Source organism: Carassius auratus, chromosome 23 (assembly GCF_003368295.1).
Source record: "Carassius auratus strain Wakin chromosome 23, ASM336829v1, whole genome shotgun sequence".
Classification (NCBI taxonomy): domain Eukaryota; kingdom Metazoa; phylum Chordata; class Actinopteri; order Cypriniformes; family Cyprinidae; genus Carassius; species Carassius auratus.
This window is the reverse complement of record NC_039265.1, coordinates 15,595,105-15,615,189: the sequence shown is the minus strand read 5'-3', so window position 1 is coordinate 15,615,189 and position 20,085 is coordinate 15,595,105. Positions and strand designations below refer to the sequence as shown.

The window sequence follows — 20,085 nt, the reverse complement described above, 5'->3', positions numbered from 1 at the left end:
CATAAATGAACTGTCCAATTACAACTGAAAAGAAAGTATACGTTTTTATCATTATATGATGGTGATTTCACAGAGTACAACAAGTTCCTGGATCAACATACTTGTTGATCCTGGAAAAACATTCCTAACAACCAATCAGAATTGAGATATAACTTTTCAAGAAATATCTGTTTTACTCAGGGTTAGGCACTTCTACACTCTTGTTAATCAGCTATCATTTCACACTGATTCTAGGAATAAATTCTGGGTAGGGTTAGTCTAGGGGTAGGGAATGGGTTAAGTCTATATTTTTGGACAATACAGGTGCTGGTCATATAATTGGAATATCATCAAAAGTTCCAAAATTTGACCATTGACACTTTGCACAAGGAGTGCAAGACACAAATGACATTGCAAAAGAGGCTGGCTGTTCACAGAGCTCAGTGTCCAAGCACATTAACAGAGAGGCGAAGGGAAGGAAAAGTTGTGGAAGAAAAAAAGTGTACAAGCAAAAGGGATAACCACACCCTGGAGAAGACTGCAGCTGGAGTCAGTGCTTCAAGAACCACTACGCACAGATGTATGCAAGACATGGGTTTCACCTCTCGCATTCCTTGTGTCAAGCCACTCTTGAACAACAGACCGTGTCAGAAGTGTCTTAAGACAAAAAGGACTGGACTGCTGCTGAGTGGTCCAAAGTTATGTTCTCTAACGGAAGTAAATTTAGCATTTCCTTTGGAAATCAGGTTACCAGAGTCTGGAGGAAGAGAGGAGAGGCACACAATCCATGTTGCTTGAGGTCCAGTGTAAAGTTTCCACAGTCAGTGATGGTTTGGGGTGCCATGTCATCTCCTGGTGTTGGTCCACTGTGTTTTCTGAGGTCCAAGGTCAACGCAGCCATATACCAGGAAGTTTTAGAGCACTTCATGCTTCCTGCTGCTGACCAACTTTATGGAGATGCAGATTTCCTTTTCCAACAAGACTTGGCACCTGCACACAGTGACAAAGCTACCAACAAACTCACCTGACCTTAACCCCATAGGAAATCTATGGGGTATTGTGAAGAGAAAGATGCAGTATGCCAGACCCAACAATGCAGAAGAGCTGAAGGCCATCAGAGTAACCTGAGCTCTCATAACACCTGAGCAGTGCCACAGACTGATCGACTCCATGCCACGCCGCATTGCTGCAGTAATTTGGCACCAGAAAACACAGTGGACCAACACCAGCAGATGACATGGCCCCCCAAACCATCACTGACTGTGGAAACTTTACACTGGACCTCAAGCAACATGGATTGTGTGCCTCTCCTCTCTTCCTCAAGACTCTGGTATCCTGATTTCCAAAGGAAATGCAAATTTTACTTTTGACCATGTGCACATGGTATAATAAAGACAGATCCGCTATCATCTGTAAATAACAGATAAGAAATCTTTTGTTGATTGTTAACTTGTTTGATTGTACATAGCAAATGTTTTGTGATTCAGTATTAACCAATTTTACTGCTTTATTGATCATATGTTCAATCACCTTTAAGACCCAACTAAGACTCACAATTATATCCAGAAATGTTGTTTATGTTGTGGTATTGTATGATTTTGTGCATTCACACTCCCATGTGCTGTGAATGTTTCTAAGTCTGGTTTCTACACACCAAAAAATGTTGGGTTAAAAATAACCCAACCTGTAACCCAACTATGGTAAAGCACCTTTCCATCTGTAGGTTATTTCAACCCAACCCATTGGGTTAAAATCCTGTTGGGTTAAAAGTTACCCAACAGTTGAGTTAATTATTTATATTAATTAACATCAGTATTTTTATTAAAAATAACTTAATACAACCAACCGAACCGGAAAGTCGCAGGTTTGAGTCTCGGTGTTGGCAGGAATCGTATAGGTGGAGGGAGTGAATGAACAATGCTTTCTTCCACCCTCAATACCCATGGCTGAAGTGCCCTTGGGCAAGGCACTGAGCCCCCAGTTGCTCCCTGGGAGCTGGATATGGCTGCCCACTGCTCCGGGTGTGTGTTCACTGTGTGTTCACTTCTCACTGCTGTGTGTGTGTGTGTGTGTGTGGGCATGTTTTTGTGACATATCAGGACACAACTCTGTATAATGACATGGGTATGACACAGGTATTACAAGGAGAGGGTGACTTATGAGGACATAACCCATGTCAAAACGCTTATAAATCATACAGAATGAGTTTTTTTGAGAAAGTAAAAATGCACAAAGTTTCCTGTGAGTTTCTGGAGTTACACCAGTACCTGCTGCATATTATACGATAAATTAACTGCTCAATTACAACTAAAAAGAAAGTATAAGCTTTTATCATTATATGGTGAGTGTGATTTCACAAAGTACAACATGTTCCTGGATCAACATACTTGTTGATCCTGGAAAAACATTCCTAACAACCAATCACAATTGAGATATAACTTCTCAGGAAATATCTGTTTTACTCTTACAATCAGGGTTAGGCACTTCTACACTCTTGTTAATCAGCTATCATTTCACACTGATTCTAGGAATAAATTATGGGTTAGTCTAGGGGTAGGGAATGGGTTAAGTCCATATTTTTGGACAATACAGATGCTGGTCATATAATTAGAATATCATCAAAAAGTTCCAAAATTTGACCATTGACACCTTGCACAAAGAGGGCAAGACACAAATGACATTGCAAAAGAGGCTGGCTGTTCACAGAGCTCAGTGTCCAAGCACATTAACAGAGAGGCGAAGGGAAGGAAAAGTTGTGGAAGAAAAAAAATTGTACAAGCAAAAGGGATAACCACACCCTGGAGAAGACTGCAGCTGGAGTCAGTGCTTCAAGAACCACTACGCACAGATGTATGCAAGACATGGGTTTCACCTCTCGCATTCCTTGTGTCAAGCCACTCTTGAACAACAGACCGTGTCAGAAGTGTCTTAAGACAAAAAGGACTGGACTGCTGCTGAGTGGTCCAAAGTTATGTTGTCTGACGAAAGTACATCTTGCATTTCCTTTGGAAATCAGGTTACCAGAGTCTGGAGGAAGAGAGGAGAGGCACACAATCCATGTTGCTTGAGGTCCAGTGTAAAGTTTCCACAGTCAGTGATGGTTTGGGGTGCCATGTCATCTGCTGGTGTTGGTCCACTGTGTTCTCTGAGGTCCAAGGTCAACACAGCCATATACCAGGAAGTTTTAGAGCACTTCATGCTTCCTGCTGCTGACCAACTTTATGGAGATGCAGATTTCCTTTTCCAACAAGACTTGGCACCTGCACACAGTGACAAAGCTACCAACAAACTCACCTGACCTTAACCCCATAGGAAATCTATGGGGTATTGTGAAGAGAAAGATGCAGTATGCCAGACCCAACAATGCAGAAGAGCTGAAGGCCATCAGAGTAACCTGAGCTCTCATAACACCTGAGCAGTGCCACAGACTGATCGACTCCATGCCACGCCGCATTGCTGCAGTAATTTGGCACCAGAAAACACAGTGGACCAACACCAGCAGATGACATGGCCCCCCAAACCATCACTGACTGTGGAAACTTTACACTGGACCTCAAGCAACATGGATTGTGTGCCTCTCCTCTCTTCCTCAAGACTCTGGTATCCTGATTTCCAAAGGAAATGCAAATTTTACTTTTGACCATGTGCACATGGTATAATAAAGACAGATCCGCTATCATCTGTAAATAACAGATAAGAAATCTTTTGTTGATTGTTAACTTGTTTGATTGTACATAGCAAATGTTTTGTGATTCAGTATTAACCAATTTTACTGCTTTATTGATCATATGTTCAATCACCTTTAAGACCCAACTAAGACTCACAATTATATCCAGAAATGTTGTTTATGTTGTGGTATTGTATGATTTTGTGCATTCACACTCCCATGTGCTGTGAATGTTTCTAAGTCTGGTTTCTACACACCAAAAAATGTTGGGTTAAAAATAACCCAACCTGTAACCCAACTATGGTAAAGCACCTTTCCATCTGTAGGTTATTTCAACCCAACCCATTGGGTTAAAATCCTGTTGGGTTAAAAGTTACCCAACAGTTGAGTTAATTATTTATATTAATTAACATCAGTATTTTTATTAAAAATAACTTAATACAACCAACCGAACCGGAAAGTCGCAGGTTTGAGTCTCGGTGTTGGCAGGAATCGTATAGGTGGAGGGAGTGAATGAACAATGCTTTCTTCCACCCTCAATACCCATGGCTGAAGTGCCCTTGGGCAAGGCACTGAGCCCCCAGTTGCTCCCTGGGAGCTGGATATGGCTGCCCACTGCTCCGGGTGTGTGTTCACTGTGTGTTCACTTCTCACTGCTGTGTGTGTGTGTGTGTGTGTGGGCATGTTTTTGTGACATATCAGGACACAACTCTGTATAATGACATGGGTATGACACAGGTATTACAAGGAGAGGGTGACTTATGAGGACATAACCCATGTCAAAACGCTTATAAATCATACAGAATGAGTTTTTTTGAGAAAGTAAAAATGCACAAAGTTTCCTGTGAGTTTCTGGAGTTACACCAGTACCTGCTGCATATTATACGATAAATTAACTGCTCAATTACAACTAAAAAGAAAGTATAAGCTTTTATCATTATATGGTGAGTGTGATTTCACAAAGTACAACATGTTCCTGGATCAACATACTTGTTGATCCTGGAAAAACATTCCTAACAACCAATCACAATTGAGATATAACTTCTCAGGAAATATCTGTTTTACTCTTACAATCAGGGTTAGGCACTTCTACACTCTTGTTAATCAGCTATCATTTCACACTGATTCTAGGAATAAATTATGGGTTAGTCTAGGGGTAGGGAATGGGTTAAGTCCATATTTTTGGACAATACAGATGCTGGTCATATAATTAGAATATCATCAAAAAGTTCCAAAATTTGACCATTGACACCTTGCACAAAGAGGGCAAGACACAAATGACATTGCAAAAGAGGCTGGCTGTTCACAGAGCTCAGTGTCCAAGCACATTAACAGAGAGGCGAAGGGAAGGAAAAGTTGTGGAAGAAAAAAAATTGTACAAGCAAAAGGGATAACCACACCCTGGAGAAGACTGCAGCTGGAGTCAGTGCTTCAAGAACCACTACGCACAGATGTATGCAAGACATGGGTTTCACCTCTCGCATTCCTTGTGTCAAGCCACTCTTGAACAACAGACCGTGTCAGAAGTGTCTTAAGACAAAAAGGACTGGACTGCTGCTGAGTGGTCCAAAGTTATGTTGTCTGACGAAAGTACATCTTGCATTTCCTTTGGAAATCAGGTTACCAGAGTCTGGAGGAAGAGAGGAGAGGCACACAATCCATGTTGCTTGAGGTCCAGTGTAAAGTTTCCACAGTCAGTGATGGTTTGGGGTGCCATGTCATCTGCTGGTGTTGGTCCACTGTGTTCTCTGAGGTCCAAGGTCAACACAGCCATATACCAGGAAGTTTTAGAGCACTTCATGCTTCCTGCTGCTGACCAACTTTATGGAGATGCAGATTTCCTTTTCCAACAAGACTTGGCACCTGCACACAGTGACAAAGCTACCAACAAACTCACCTGACCTTAACCCCATAGGAAATCTATGGGGTATTGTGAAGAGAAAGATGCAGTATGCCAGACCCAACAATGCAGAAGAGCTGAAGGCCATCAGAGTAACCTGAGCTCTCATAACACCTGAGCAGTGCCACAGACTGATCGACTCCATGCCACGCCGCATTGCTGCAGTAATTTGGCACCAGAAAACACAGTGGACCAACACCAGCAGATGACATGGCCCCCCAAACCATCACTGACTGTGGAAACTTTACACTGGACCTCAAGCAACATGGATTGTGTGCCTCTCCTCTCTTCCTCAAGACTCTGGTATCCTGATTTCCAAAGGAAATGCAAATTTTACTTTTGACCATGTGCACATGGTATAATAAAGACAGATCCGCTATCATCTGTAAATAACAGATAAGAAATCTTTTGTTGATTGTTAACTTGTTTGATTGTACATAGCAAATGTTTTGTGATTCAGTATTAACCAATTTTACTGCTTTATTGATCATATGTTCAATCACCTTTAAGACCCAACTTAGACTCACAATTATATCCAGAAATGTTGTTTATGTTGTGGTATTGTATGATTTTGTGCATTCACACTCCCATGTGCTGTGAATGTTTCTAAGTCTGGTTTCTACACACCAAAAAATGTTGGGTTAAAAATAACCCAACCTGTAACCCAACTATGGTAAAGCACCTTTCCATCTGTAGGTTATTTCAACCCAACCCATTGGGTTAAAATCCTGTTGGGTTAAAAGTTACCCAACAGTTGAGTTAATTATTTATATTAATTAACATCAGTATTTTTATTAAAAATAACTTAATACAACCAACCGAACCGGAAAGTCGCAGGTTTGAGTCTCGGTGCTGGCAGGAATCGTATAGGTGGAGGGAGTGAATGAACAATGCTTTCTTCCACCCTCAATACCCATGGCTGAAGTGCCCTTGAGCAAGGCACTGAGCCCCCAGTTGCTCCCCGGGAGCTGGATATGGCTGCCCACTGCTCCGGGTGTGTGTTGACTGTGTGTTAACTTCTCACTGCTGTGTGTGTGTGTGTGTGTGTGTGTGTGCGCGTGTGTTTGTGTGTGTGTGTGTGTGTGTGTGTGTGTGTGTGTGTGTGTGTGTGTGTGTGTGTGTGCGAGCGCACTTGGATGGGTTAAATGCAGAGCACCAATTCCGAATATGGGTTACCGCACTTGGCAAATGTTACGACTTCCAAATAAAATGAACATAACATCAATAAAATAAAAAAGGTAGAAACTATTAAAGACTGTGTGTTCCAAAAACTCTCAAATGGGAGCAGAGGGCTTTAGGTAGTAGATGTCATATACAAAGAAAAGTTTGAAACACAGATCAACTGCTTGTAGTATCATCTCCTGTTCAATCGCCTCCCTGTTTAAAATAATAAAAACTTGGGAAGAGTTTTCCTTGTCACCAAGCACCAGGACATGTGGATTCTGGCTTGTCTCGTGATTCATGTACAGCACTAATTAGTGCCAACTTTAAAAGAATATTTAAAAAAAAAAAAGTTCAGTTAACATGCACTGTAATGATATTTCATTGATTCACTCACTTTACAAATGAGTGAATTTAAATGAGTTAAAAGCTATAGCGAATTTAAATTGGTTAAAGTGATAATCCACCCAAAAATGAAATTTCTGTCATCATTTTTCCCCCCAAATATCTTCTTGGAACGATTTGTCTATATATGTTCAACGTGTGTCTTATACAAAATAAATAAAGGTGACTTGACTACACATGGCAGTGTAATTTTAACCTGTTAGACAGCACCCCCCATTATGGGACTCACAGCTGAAAGTGCTCTACCTAACTTATAATTGTAACAGTTTCCTACTTCAGTGTGTTACAAACATAATTTTGGTGTCTTTGGAAAGAAGACCCTTTGGGCTTTACTTTTTATTAACCAGATTTGATAATGCTCAAACATATTAAAAGTTATAGACACTGAAGCGCCTTGAATTTTTTTTACCACACTTAAACATTTTTTATTTGACATAAAAATACATTAAATGAGTCCAGGAGCAATAGAAAAGTTATGTGTTGAAAGTCATGTCTCATGAGTACAGTAATAGGGAGCTGATTAGGGCTGATTTGCACTCAAACAGATGGTTATCATGCAGATACATTCACATTCAACATAAAACACACTCGTATATAAAAACTGTTGAAAAAATAAAACAAACAAAGAAAAAGACGATTGCTATAAGTTCCGCCTCCATCAGCTGACTGGTGCGTCAGAGCGCGTCACGAGGGGGCGCCAAAACTCAAATATACTACTATCTTTCGCCTATCTTTCATTCATTCTTTTTTTCCAGTGGATCTTCTCATTCTGTTTGTGACACTGTACGCTGCAAAACCATGCTGTGTTTTTACTAACAAGACGCAGTTTTACTAACAAGACACAGTTTCCGACCGTGAGTTATTCCATAACGGAAGCAAACAGTTCTGTCGCTGAAGAACTTAAAAGTAAACAAAGGAATTATGACCCATATTACAACATTATTGCTTCATTGGACTAAACGTGCTTCATGAGATGTTGTTCAGAGGACCCTTACCTTTCTAACTAAACCGGGATTTACAGCTGTGGATGTGTTTATGACTCGTTATTACGACGCATCTGGTATGTACAGCGTTTCCAATGTTAATGTTTTTCATGTGTACTGCTTACACAAATGTAGCAAATACAGTCTTTATAAGCTTTCCATTGCAAAACAGCGATCTGTCGTCGATGCTTGAGGCTTAGATCTTTATAATGACACATAGTTTGTCAAGATTAAATGTGTCCAGTTTCATTTAATCTATTCATACACACTGACACGTGCAAGTTGAGGGGCTTTCAGGACGAGGGCGTGTGGGCTTAAGTTATATCTTTATATCAGGAGAATGTCTTTAAACTCTAATCAATAAAAAACCATACCTTATTATGTGGTCTTGTTTTTAAAGAATGTCAGAAATTGCGTTTGAAACATTGGCTAGAGAATTTGAGTTGTTCTTTCACCAGATCTCTTAATTGTTCTCAAATAATCAGGTTTGTTGATGCTGAGTTTCCTTTCAGATGTTGTTTTATTTATTTTTTTATACACTTTGATGTTCAACAACATTATAGTTACATACAGTTATGCAGATAAAACTGTGTCTTACATATATGTAACAGAGAGTCTAACAGACAGAACCCCACAAATTATCCATAATTATATAACTATCTATAGTATTATTATATAGACAATTTTCTTTTCACTAAAAAAAACATAAAATACATTAGCATGACAGGGTCACTAAATTACAGTGGTGGACAGTAACGGAGTAGCTTTACTTCGTTACTGTACTTAAGTACATTTTTCAAGTATCTGTACTTTACTGGAGTAGTTTTATTTTGAGCAACTTTTACTTTTACTTCACTACATTCCAAAGAATAAAATCGTACTTTTTACTTCACTACATTTCATAAAACATATCGTTACTCCCTATAATATATCACGTGCTCCGACACGCAGAAGCGGTGTCTGATTCATCATGAACGAACTGAGTCTTTTCAAAATAAACTTTTAAATCGGATCGCGAATCACACCAAACGATTCGTTTACGAATTAGAATGATCCGATTGCAGCTGTTCTAGAGTCGACCACTCACTTCATTCAAATGAACCGTTTAGTGCGAGTCTACAGAAGTAAGAACCGGGAGATCTTGTGAGCGCGCGTGCGTCTGATGTTGCTAAAAGTAAGTTATGTCGAAATTTTGGATTAATTATTGTAACTGAAAATCATATTTAGGTCAAAACTGTCAGTTGTTTGGGAACTAAATCCGTTGTAAAGAGTGATCTATTTGAGCCCACTGAAATGCTCGAGTGCAGACGATGCAGACACATCAATTTTAGGTAAAAAAACAACAACAACAACAAAAAAAACCCATAAAATAACACAGAATAAATACAATAACTCATCCACGTTCAAATTCACCGCTGCCGTAATGTTAACAGTTTTATTAAAATGTCCTATGTTACGTCTGTTTTTATATTGTTTATCGACAGTAACGTTATGTATATTGTTTGGATTAACTAGACGAGTAGACAGACATGAATGTTCATCGTACTGAAAATAAGTAAATATTGTTAGCTGATGCTAACTGTCTAGCTAACAAGCTTGTTAGTGCTAAGTTGATGTAATTTGTATAATGTCCAAATATTTTTATTCAGCCACATATATATATATATATATATATATATATATATATATAGATTACATCTGGTTAGAAAAGAAATGATGTAATGTTCAGAACATGGTAACTACAGTAATTATCAGTGGGAAGAGATGCACCCAGTTTGGATAGGGGTGTTTTTAAACCACAGACAAGATTTGAGAAGGAAAAAATCATTATGAAATTTGTTTTATTATTTTTTTCCTTAAAATGTTCTTCCTAACTTCAGGCCTTATTATCATGTCATATATACAGTACAGACCAAAAGTTTGGAAGCACCTTCTCATTCAAAGAGAATTTTTTATGAAAATAGTAGATTCACACTGAAGGCATCAAAACTATGAATTAACACATGTGGAATTATATATGGAATTATATACATAACAAAAAAGTGTGAAACAACTGAAAATATGTCATATTGTAGGTTCTTCACCTTTTGCTTTGATTACTGCTTTGCACACTCTTGGCATTCTCTTGATGAGCTTCAAGAGGTAGTCACCTGAAATGGTCTTCCAACAGTCTTGAAGGAGTTCCCCGAGAGATGCTTAGCACTTGTTGGCCCTTTTGCCTTCTGTCTGCGGTCCAGCTCACCCCTAAACCATCTGGATTGGGTTCAGGTCCGGTGACTGTGGAGGCCAGGTCATCTGGAGCAGCACCCCATCACTCTCCTTCTTGGTCAAATAGCCCTTGATGCCTTCAGTGTGACTCTACAATTTACATAGTCATGAAAATAAAGGAAACTCTTTGAATGAGAAGGTGTCCAAACTTTTGGTCTGTACTGTAACTTTGATGTTCTGTAAAACAACTAACTTTAAAATACTTTGTTCTTACTGGTGAAGATCAGATGGTCATCTCTGTTTTCTCTCGGGTACATCATAGTGTAAGCTTCACAGTGAACATTACTCTAATCAGCGTAGGCCATATCAACAACAAAAATATCTTGACTCCATATAGTGGTTATTTTGGAAAAAAATCCAAGGTATTTTGAGCAGTAGGATTATTAAAAAAAATGTGCTAATATAAAATTAAATTAAGAAGCCTATATAAAATTGCAAACATCTATCTTGCCGTACTTTTTTACTTAAGTACATAAAAAATTGATTACTTTTGTACTTTCACTTGAGTAAAATTGAAAAAGGAGTACTTTTACTTTTACTGGAGTAATATTTTACCATATGTATCTGTACTTTTACTCAAGTACTTGATTTGTGTACTTCGTCCACCACTGCTAAATTATACAGTTGTACATCACTTCCAGGTACTTTTGGACACTGTGACAGGATCAGAGTGGACAGAATCTGATGCACCTATTTGGTTTCCTCGCAATGCATCTTAAACGAATAAAAAAAAAAGATTATTATTTGTTGTCATCTACATAGCATGTTTGAAGCTAAATAATTTTATGATTATCAACTTCAAAATGTACCTTTTTTGACACAGACGTAATGCACATCCAGGTATTTATAGGTACCAACACAAGGATTGGAGAAAACGGAGTTCACTGCTGGAACAGAACAGCTCTTTCTTCCATCACACCTTGACAGACAATGACAAGTTAAGCAGAGTTTTAATATTCCATTGTCATAAGAATTATATTTTTCTTGCTCTTGTAAAATTAGGCATAAATTTAAATTGCAAATAATAAATAAATATATTCATTTATTTATTTATTTATTTATGTATTTATTTATTTATTCATTCATTCATTCTTTCTCTGCTTTATGTGTTGATCCTACCGAATGGACATCGTATGGAGGGATGTTCCTAGGAAACAGCGCATATTTGAGGTTTGATGAGCTGGTTTGCCATAAGTGCATGTTGTGCGATCAGTCCTCCCATAGTTGGCTTTAATGACCTTTATTAATCCCCAAACTGACACAGACAAAAAATAATCATTAATCTATTTATTTATATATTTATTTAAAAATATCATGTGAATTGTAGTACAATTATGGGTTCAGGTCTCCTCCTGTTCGTCTCTTTTCTCTTAATTGCTTCCTGTCTCTCATTCGGTGCAATTTTGGCACGAAAGACCACAAATATAACTTCGAAATGATTGGATTACTCACCACAGCTGAGGCGCAAAGATTTTCCTTCACAGGCCACTGTTCTTTTGGCTTCTGCTCCTGCAGGGAGGAAACATGTAAGAAGATAAAATTCATAATAGACCCTAATAATACAATTAATGATAAAAGTACTTAAATAATAAATTAATTTTGTTCTGTACTTGAAAATCTTTTTTATTTAATGAGTTTGTAAATTATATATTATGCAATTCTTACCATGTTGACACAGGAAGAGCAGCACTGAAAGTCAAAATGAAAATAAATTAATTGAAACACCGATAAGAACATTTGAAATCATTGAAATTCAATTCTAAATGAAAACTTACAAATGATCCAGCTTAACTTTTGCACCAGCATGTTGAATGTGTGAACAGGAGAAAAACTCTAGAATTCTCTTAAGAAGACACATGTGCACATGGTATTTATAATAAAGACAGATCCGTTATCATCTGTAACTAACAGATAACAAATCTTTTGTTGATTGTTATCTTGTTTGATTGTACATAGCAAATGTTTTGTGTTTCAATATTAACCCATTTTACTGCTTTATTGATCATATGTTCAATCACCTTTAAGACCCAATTAAGATTCATAATAATATCTAGAAATGTTGTTTATGTTGTGGTATTGTATGATTTTTTTGCATTCACACTCCCAGAGCTTTTACAGACCATGTGTTGTGAGTGTTTCTCAGTCTGGTTTCTGGAGTTACACCAGTACCCGCTGCATATTATACGATAAATGAACTGTCCAATTACAACTGAAAATAAAGTATACGTTTTTATCATTATATGATGGTGATTTCACAAAGTACAACATGTTCCTGCATCAACATACTTGTTGATCCTGGAACAACATTCCTAACAACCAATAACTTCTCAGGAAATATCTGTTTTATTCTTACAAAAAGTTAACTTAGGGCCAGGCACGTGCGCACCGATGAAACCGTCTATAATTTAACATTGATTCTAGGAATAAATTCTGGGTAGGGTTAGTCTAGGGGTAGGAAATGGATTAAGTCTATATTTTTCTAGAGTTACACCAGTACCTGCTGCATATTATAAGATCAATGAACTGTCCAAATTACAACTGGAAAGAAAGTATAAGCTTCTATCATTATCCCTTGGTTATCTGATGTTCTACACGAACACAGTTCTAAGCTTAGAGCTGCTGAAAGGGTGTGGCGCAAATACAAAAATACCACTGACCTTAAAGTGTATCAGTCAGTCCTATCTTCCTTATCTGCTAATCTCTCCACTGCTAAAATGACATACTACCATAACAAAATTAACAATTTGTCCAACTCTCGCAAAACACTTTCCTCACTTCTTTGTCCTCCTCCGCCTCCTGCTTCATCTCTAATAGCTGACGACTTTGCCATGTTTTTCATTAATTAAATTAAACACATCAGTGTACAATTTTCCACACCACAATCAGTCAAGCCCATATCACCAGCAAACATACATCATTCTCTTCACTCTCTGAGGCAGAAGTCTCAAAACTCATCCTTTCTAATCACCCTACTACTTGTCCGCTTGATCCTATTCCATCTCATCTCCTTCAAGCCATTTCTCCTACAGTCGTACCTGCACTCACTCACATCATAAACACATCCCTCCACACTGGTGTTTTTCCCTCATCATTTAGACAGGCTCGTATAACTCCACTACTTAAGAAACCAACCCTCAACCCATATCTTTTAGAGAACTACAGGCCAGTTTCCCTTCTTCCTTTCATTGCAAAAACACTTGAACGAACTGTGTTCAACCAAGTCTCTACATTTCTCACACACTACAACCTCCTTGACAGCAACCAATCTGGCTTCAGAAGTCATCTTCAGTACTTATCCTGCTTGATCTGTCCACTGCTTTTGACACTGTTAACCACCAGATCCTCCTATCAACCCTACTACTAAAAGGCATCTCAGGAACCACACATCAATGGTTTGAGTCTTACTTATCAGATAGGTCCTTCAAAGTATCTTGGAGAGGTGAGGTGTCCAAGTCACAACATCTAACTACTGGGGTGCCTCAGGGCTCAGTTCTTGGACCACTTCTCTCATCTGCCTACATGACATCATTAGGTTCTGTCAGGAACATGGCTTTTCTTACCACTGCTATGCTGATGACACTCAACTCTACCTCTCATTCAATCCTGATGATCTGACGTTAACTATTCGCATTTCAGCTTGTCTAACAGACAATTCTTGCTGGATGATGGACCATCACCTTCAACTCAACCTTGCCAAGACAGAAGTGCTTGTGACTCCAGAAAACCCATCATTTCATCACAATTTCACCATCAAGTTAGGCAAATCAACCATAACTCCTTAAAAAACAGCTAGAAGCCTTGGAGTTATGATTGATGATCAGCTGACTTATATTTTAAAATTGTTGATTTAATAGCATGCCTTAAAAATAATGACTTGACGTAACATTGTTTTATTAAACAAATAAATGCTCTATTGTTGTGCTTATAATCTGTTTTGAGTACAGCTTACTTGAGAAATTTAAGGTAATCAGTTTCCACAGGTTTTCCAAGTAAGTTCAACTCCTTACTTTTTACTGGTAATCTTTAGTTGTTCATATTATGTTTGTCTACAGCCAAAAAATCTATTAATGTCACTGCATTAGAAATGTAGCACTTTTTTATAAGATGAGGAGTTTTGTAAGACCTTACCTTAATATACAAAAACTAAATAAACTAAACTACTAATTCAGCTGTTGTTGTTGTTTGTTTGTTTGTTTTTTTGATGAAAATCTGAATACACAAAACATCCAAAAAAAGAACAGGGAATCTGCTTTTATAGAGTAACGTTTTATTCTAGCTTCAGGCATTCTTTTTTCTTTTCTAAAACACTTAAATTTGGCTTAGTTCCATTAATAAAATGTAAAAAATAAATAAACAACATTTTAAACAAAAAGCTGAAAAAAATGAAAGACATGGATTGAATTCAAAATGATAATAAAAACATAGATGGAGTCGATCAATACCCCAAAAGCTTGACAATCATTGTTACCTCTTCATGGGTCAACATTTCATTTCATAATGTTAAACAGTTTGATGCTGTTTTATGTTCGTTGATCATGTTAGATTACGTGTGGACTGAAAGCATCTTTTATTTTTCAGTTTATCCTTCAATTGTGTTTTGAAAATTCCATACAGAAGATGTGTAATAACGCCTCCCTAGCGTATAACAATGAAAATATTCTTGGAGCACAAATATAGCCTATAGACCAGGGATGCCCAACACTGCTCCTAGCGATCGACTGTCCTGCAAAGTTTTTAATAATATTGTATGTTTTTGTGCTGGTGTGGCTTAAGTTATATCTTTATATCAGGAGAATGTCTTTAAACTCTAATCAATAAAAAACCATACCTTATTATGTGGTCTTGTTTTTAAAGAATGTCAGAAATTGCGTTTGAAACATTGGCTAGAGAATTTGAGTTGTTCTTTCACCAGATCTCTTAATTGTTCTCAAATAATTAGGTTTGTTGATGCTGAGTTTCCTTTCAGATGTTGTTTTATTTTTTATACACTTTGATGTTCAACAACATTATAGTTACATACATTTATGCAGATAAAACTGTGTCTTACATATATGTAACAGAGAGTCTAACAGACAGAACCCCACAAATTATCTATAATTATATATAACTATCTATAGTATTATTATCTAGACAGTTTTCTTTTCATTAAAGGAATAATTCACCCAAAAATTAAAATAGGTTAGTGTTGTGTTTTTATACCTTCGTGTACCCACTCAAAAGTAGTTTTAAACCTGAATGAGTTTCCTTCTTCTGCTAAATATTAAATGTGTTAAATTAAATGTATTAAATTAAATTTATACATTTAGCAGACGCTTTTATCCAAAGCGACTTACAGTGCATTCAGGCTATCAATTTTTACCTACCTGTATCATGTGTTCCCGGGGAATCGACGCAATGCTCTACCAATTGAGCTACAGGAACACTATATATAAATATAAACTCTATTTTGAAAGAAGGTTGAAAACCAAACAGTTGCTGGTCCACAGTGACATCCAGAGTATTTTTTCCCCTTTCAAAGTCAGTGTGGACCAGCAACTGTATGGTTATACAGACTTGTCAAAATATCTTCTTTTGTGTACAGCACAATAAATAAATTTATATAATGTAGGTTTGGGACCACATGTGAGTGAATAAACAATGACAGAAATAAAATTTAAGCAAATGCAAAAAAACATTACTTTTGTAAATAAGTGCAGTGTCCCATGAGAGGGACACTGGGGATGTTAATGTATGCAGGGCTGCTGCTAGCCAAATTGGTGCCCTAAGCAGAATTGTATTTTTGTGCCCCCTCCCCAAATTATTATTTTTTAAGTAAAAAAAAACAACAACAAAAAAAATGCCTACTATAGGGGTCAAAATAATAAAATATAAAACTAAACAACTAACTTGTAATTAAATTGTATTATTTACAAATTACATTTGTAGCTAGACAGATGCCTATGGCTATGATTTTACTAATACAAAAAAAATATGTACTTCAATAAGAAATGATAGAAGCTAGCATTTCTATCGCAAGGTGTCGAAAAACTAAAGATTAATTGGATATTTAGGGGCCAAGCACCGAAGGTGCGAAGGCACCTATTGTGTTTGTTGGCGTTATTATTATTAGGGGCCAAGCACCGAAGGTGCGAAGGCACCTATTGTGTTTGTTGGCGTTATTATTCTTCTTCTTCTTCCACCCCAAGTCTATGGTAGCCCATAGAACCGATTGCGGGAAAGTTGTATAATTTGGCACACTAATAGAGGACTGTCTGAACATTAACCGTAGCAAATTTGAAGTCTCTAACTCAAACTCTCTAGCGCCACCAATTGTCTAAACTTTCAAAAACTTGATGCTAATAACTCTTGAACCGTAAGCCACAAAATGAAAATTCTTTTTTCCTGTGATTCCTTGGCTCATGCCGAGTCGAATGGACACTGAAATTCAAAAATCGCAAGGCTTAGTTTTTTCGCTATCGTCAATTGTTCGTAAAACCTACTTTTTCGAACTCGTCCTAGGCCGTTGCACCGATTGTCACGAAAATTGAATCAGATAATCTTCAGACCATGCTGGCAAAAAGTTATGGAATTCAAGTTGATTTCTCAAACCGTTTCCGAATAGCTCATGAACGAATTCTTCGAAAAGCACGCAAACGTGAACGTGAGGCTATATCTCCGCAACGGTTTGGCCTATTGAGACCAATCTTGGTGGGTCTTATAACAACCATTCCCTGGGACTACCTGCAGTGTTTCGGCGTTGTGCCCCCTAGTGGTCAGGAGATATGAAAAATGCATGTTTTTGCTCATAACTTCTGAACGGTTTTGCCAAAAATCACAAAAGTGGTGTCTTTAGATTCAGTGCATCATTCCGAGTCGAATGATACCGAATTTTCCCAATTCGGCCATTTTGGGCGTCGGCCATTTTGAATTTAGTTGTAAATTGCTGTATCTTAAGAATGAAGCTCCGTATCGTTTCGCAAATAATTACAAAAATGTCCGGCTCCATGCCCTGAATGTACACAAAAAAATTGGGGGCAGCGCCACCTTGTGGTCAATAGTTATAACGATTTTTTCGAAAAATGCTAATAACTTTTGCATACATTAGCCTATTGTAACAAAGCTGATGTTGATAGATTCCTTGGGTCATGCCGAGAACACCGATACCCCGTTTGTCAATTTTGGCAAAATTTCCTGTCCGCCATTTTGATTCATGTTGAAAACCTACTTTTTCAAACTCCTCCTAGACCGTTGCTCAGATTTTCACCAAATTTGATTTGGATCATCTTCAGACCATGCTGGCAAAAAGTTATGGAATTTGTGTCGATACACGTAACCGTTTTCAATTAGCGTACCAACGAATTTGCTGGAAAGATGCCAAACTGCATCTGAGGCTGTATCTCTGCAAAGGTTGGAGATATTTACACAAAACTTAATATGTGACATTGTCACATCACATTGACCACGCCACATCATTTTGGTCACAGCGCCACCTATTGGTCAAGAGTAATAAACCAATCAATAACCGCTAATCATTACATTTCCAATAATGCTAATAACTTTTGATTGCATTAGCCTATTATCATGAAACATGTCTCAAAATGTTCCTTGGGACATGCCGACAACATACATACCATTTATGTCATATTAAGCAAAACTTCCTGTCCGCCATTTTGATTCATGTTGGAAACCTTTTATCCTCAACCGTTTGTCTGATTTTCACCAAAATTGAATCAGATCATCTTCAGACCGTGCTGACAAAAAGTTATGGATTTCGTGTCAATAGACGAAACCGTTTTTGTACAGCGCTGCTTCAGATGTCAGGCATCTTCACAAAATGAGTCTGAGGCTATATCTCTGCAAAGCTTTGTTGTAATTAAGCCAAACTTGTGTGTGCCATTGTCTAACATGGAGAATAGGCTCACAGACACTCACACACAGAAATGAAATGGTTCAACTATTATATGAATAATCAATAAGCATGATTACACACACACACACACACAGAGAGAAGTACATGCCCACACATTTTGTTGTATGTAGATATTTGAAATAAATTATAGGTGACACACAACTCACAGAAAGACTTCTTTTCTTACATTTCTATGTCAGGTTTCATTGCATTCATATTCTGACATATTCTGATTGATATACATGTATGAATAAATTGTTGAACTTTCACTCAATGTGATCTTAAATGCTTGAACAGTAATATTAAATAATAGTAATATATGTTTTTCTAGATGAATCAATCATCGAGACAATGAACTGTAATGTTTTAGTCTTTAGTGAGCCCATTAGTGGTCTTCCAGTGACATCTAGTGGTCGTAAATGCAATTTATCATACAACACTGTCTCTTTAACCTTTATAACTGTTATATGTTGTCTTAATTTCATTCCAAAGAAGCATACGCAATTTATGTATAATTTCACAGTCTAGATAATAGTACTGCACTGATTTTAAATAACCTAGATATGGCTGACAGTAAAAGAATAGAACAGAATTACAGACACACACAAACATGAAATGTTTAAACTAGTATATTAATACTCAATAAGCATGCTAAACCCACACACAGATGCACACATTTTGTTATATATATATAGATAATTAAAATAAATGATGGGTGATAAAACCTATTGCAAGTCTTCTGTTTTTATGGGCTTCTATGTCATTTTTCAGGTTTCATTGCAATCATAATCTGGCATAATTATAAACATTAGATATATCTGTATGAATAAATTGGTAAACTTTGACTCAATGTGATCTGAAATGCTTGAACAGTAATATTAAATAATAGTAATATACATTTTTTCTAGATGAATCCCTCAACAAGCCCATAAACTGTAATGTTTTAGTCTTTAGTGAGCTCATTAGTGGTCTTCCGGTGACATCTAGTGGTTATAATTGCAATTTTTTTATTCAACACTGGGTTTTGAAGCTTTATAAATATTACAGTGTTCTTTTTTACCTAATCTCTGTTAAATTTTGCATGATTGTTTAGAAAAAATACAGATCTAATGCATGTGTGATTATATTACCCCTTTTTTTTGCAGTTTAATGCCATTCACAACAGAAATCTTTTGTTTTTTAGGCCATTTTAACTGTTATAGCACCAGCTATTTTCTGATCTTAATGAAACTTTGCGTGCTTGGTGGGTCATCTTTCACATGTTATAACCAAGTTTCATAAAGTTTTGAGTTTTTGTTTCAGTTTTATAGGCTTTAGGTTACATGTGGCCACGGCCCTTTCCTAAATGACCTCTTATAGCTAACCAAAGGACAAAATGCAACATATTTTTGAAAATTATTGATCTAGAGAGTCCAGAGAATATTATTGCAGTGGTTTGATCAAGACTGAACAAAAAACCAGGTGACCCAAAACATTCAAATTCGTGGACCAATTTTACGAAAAAGGCTATAACTCGGGAACAAAATGAGATATCTTCACCAAACTCAGAACTCATATGCATGAACAAAAACTTTAGTCAAATTATTATTTTCTTTCCATATCTGCCACTTGGTGGCGCTACAGGATGAAAAAAAATCAAATGGCTATAACTAAGCAACCGTTGATCCAATCAACTTGAAAATTGATATGGCCCAATGTGGCACAAGTGCTCTATGAGGAATTTCACTTATCTTAAAAAACATGGCCGCCATTGGCCAAACAACTTTAAGCACCTATTTGACAAGGTTAATGGAAGTCGATCGGAACGAATCTCGGTGGGCATGTTCGACTCATT

General features: G+C 37.2%; 1 protein-coding gene across 1 annotated transcript; it reads right to left on the bottom strand.

The window, feature by feature from the left end:
• Positions 1 to 8,596: 8,596 nt before the first annotated feature.
• On the bottom strand, positions 8,597 to 12,222 carry LOC113041503 (rhamnose-binding lectin-like). The gene is made up of 7 exons (XM_026200094.1): positions 12,139 to 12,222; positions 12,029 to 12,052; positions 11,816 to 11,872; positions 11,483 to 11,618; positions 11,173 to 11,282; positions 10,979 to 11,077; positions 8,597 to 8,831 (listed from the first exon to the last, which is right to left on the bottom strand). Exons 1-6 carry the CDS (start codon positions 12,167 to 12,169, stop codon positions 10,995 to 10,997), a joined length of 441 nt encoding a protein of 146 aa, XP_026055879.1. The 5' UTR covers positions 12,170 to 12,222; the 3' UTR covers positions 8,597 to 8,831; positions 10,979 to 10,994.
• Between the last annotated feature and the right edge of the window lie 7,863 nt (positions 12,223 to 20,085).

Excerpts from the sequence above, each read along its gene's own strand:
- LOC113041503 (XM_026200094.1), bottom strand. The coding sequence starts at position 12,169 with ATGCTGGTGCAAAAGTTAAGCTGGATCATTT. Across the intron at positions 11,619-11,815 it reads ATCTTTGCGCCTCAGCTGTG|TTTGGGGATTAATAAAGGTC; the intron begins GTGAGTAATCCA and ends TGTCTGTGTCAG. Across the intron at positions 11,078-11,172 it reads TTACGTCTGTGTCAAAAAAG|ATGCATTGCGAGGAAACCAA; the intron begins GTACATTTTGAA and ends TATTCGTTTAAG.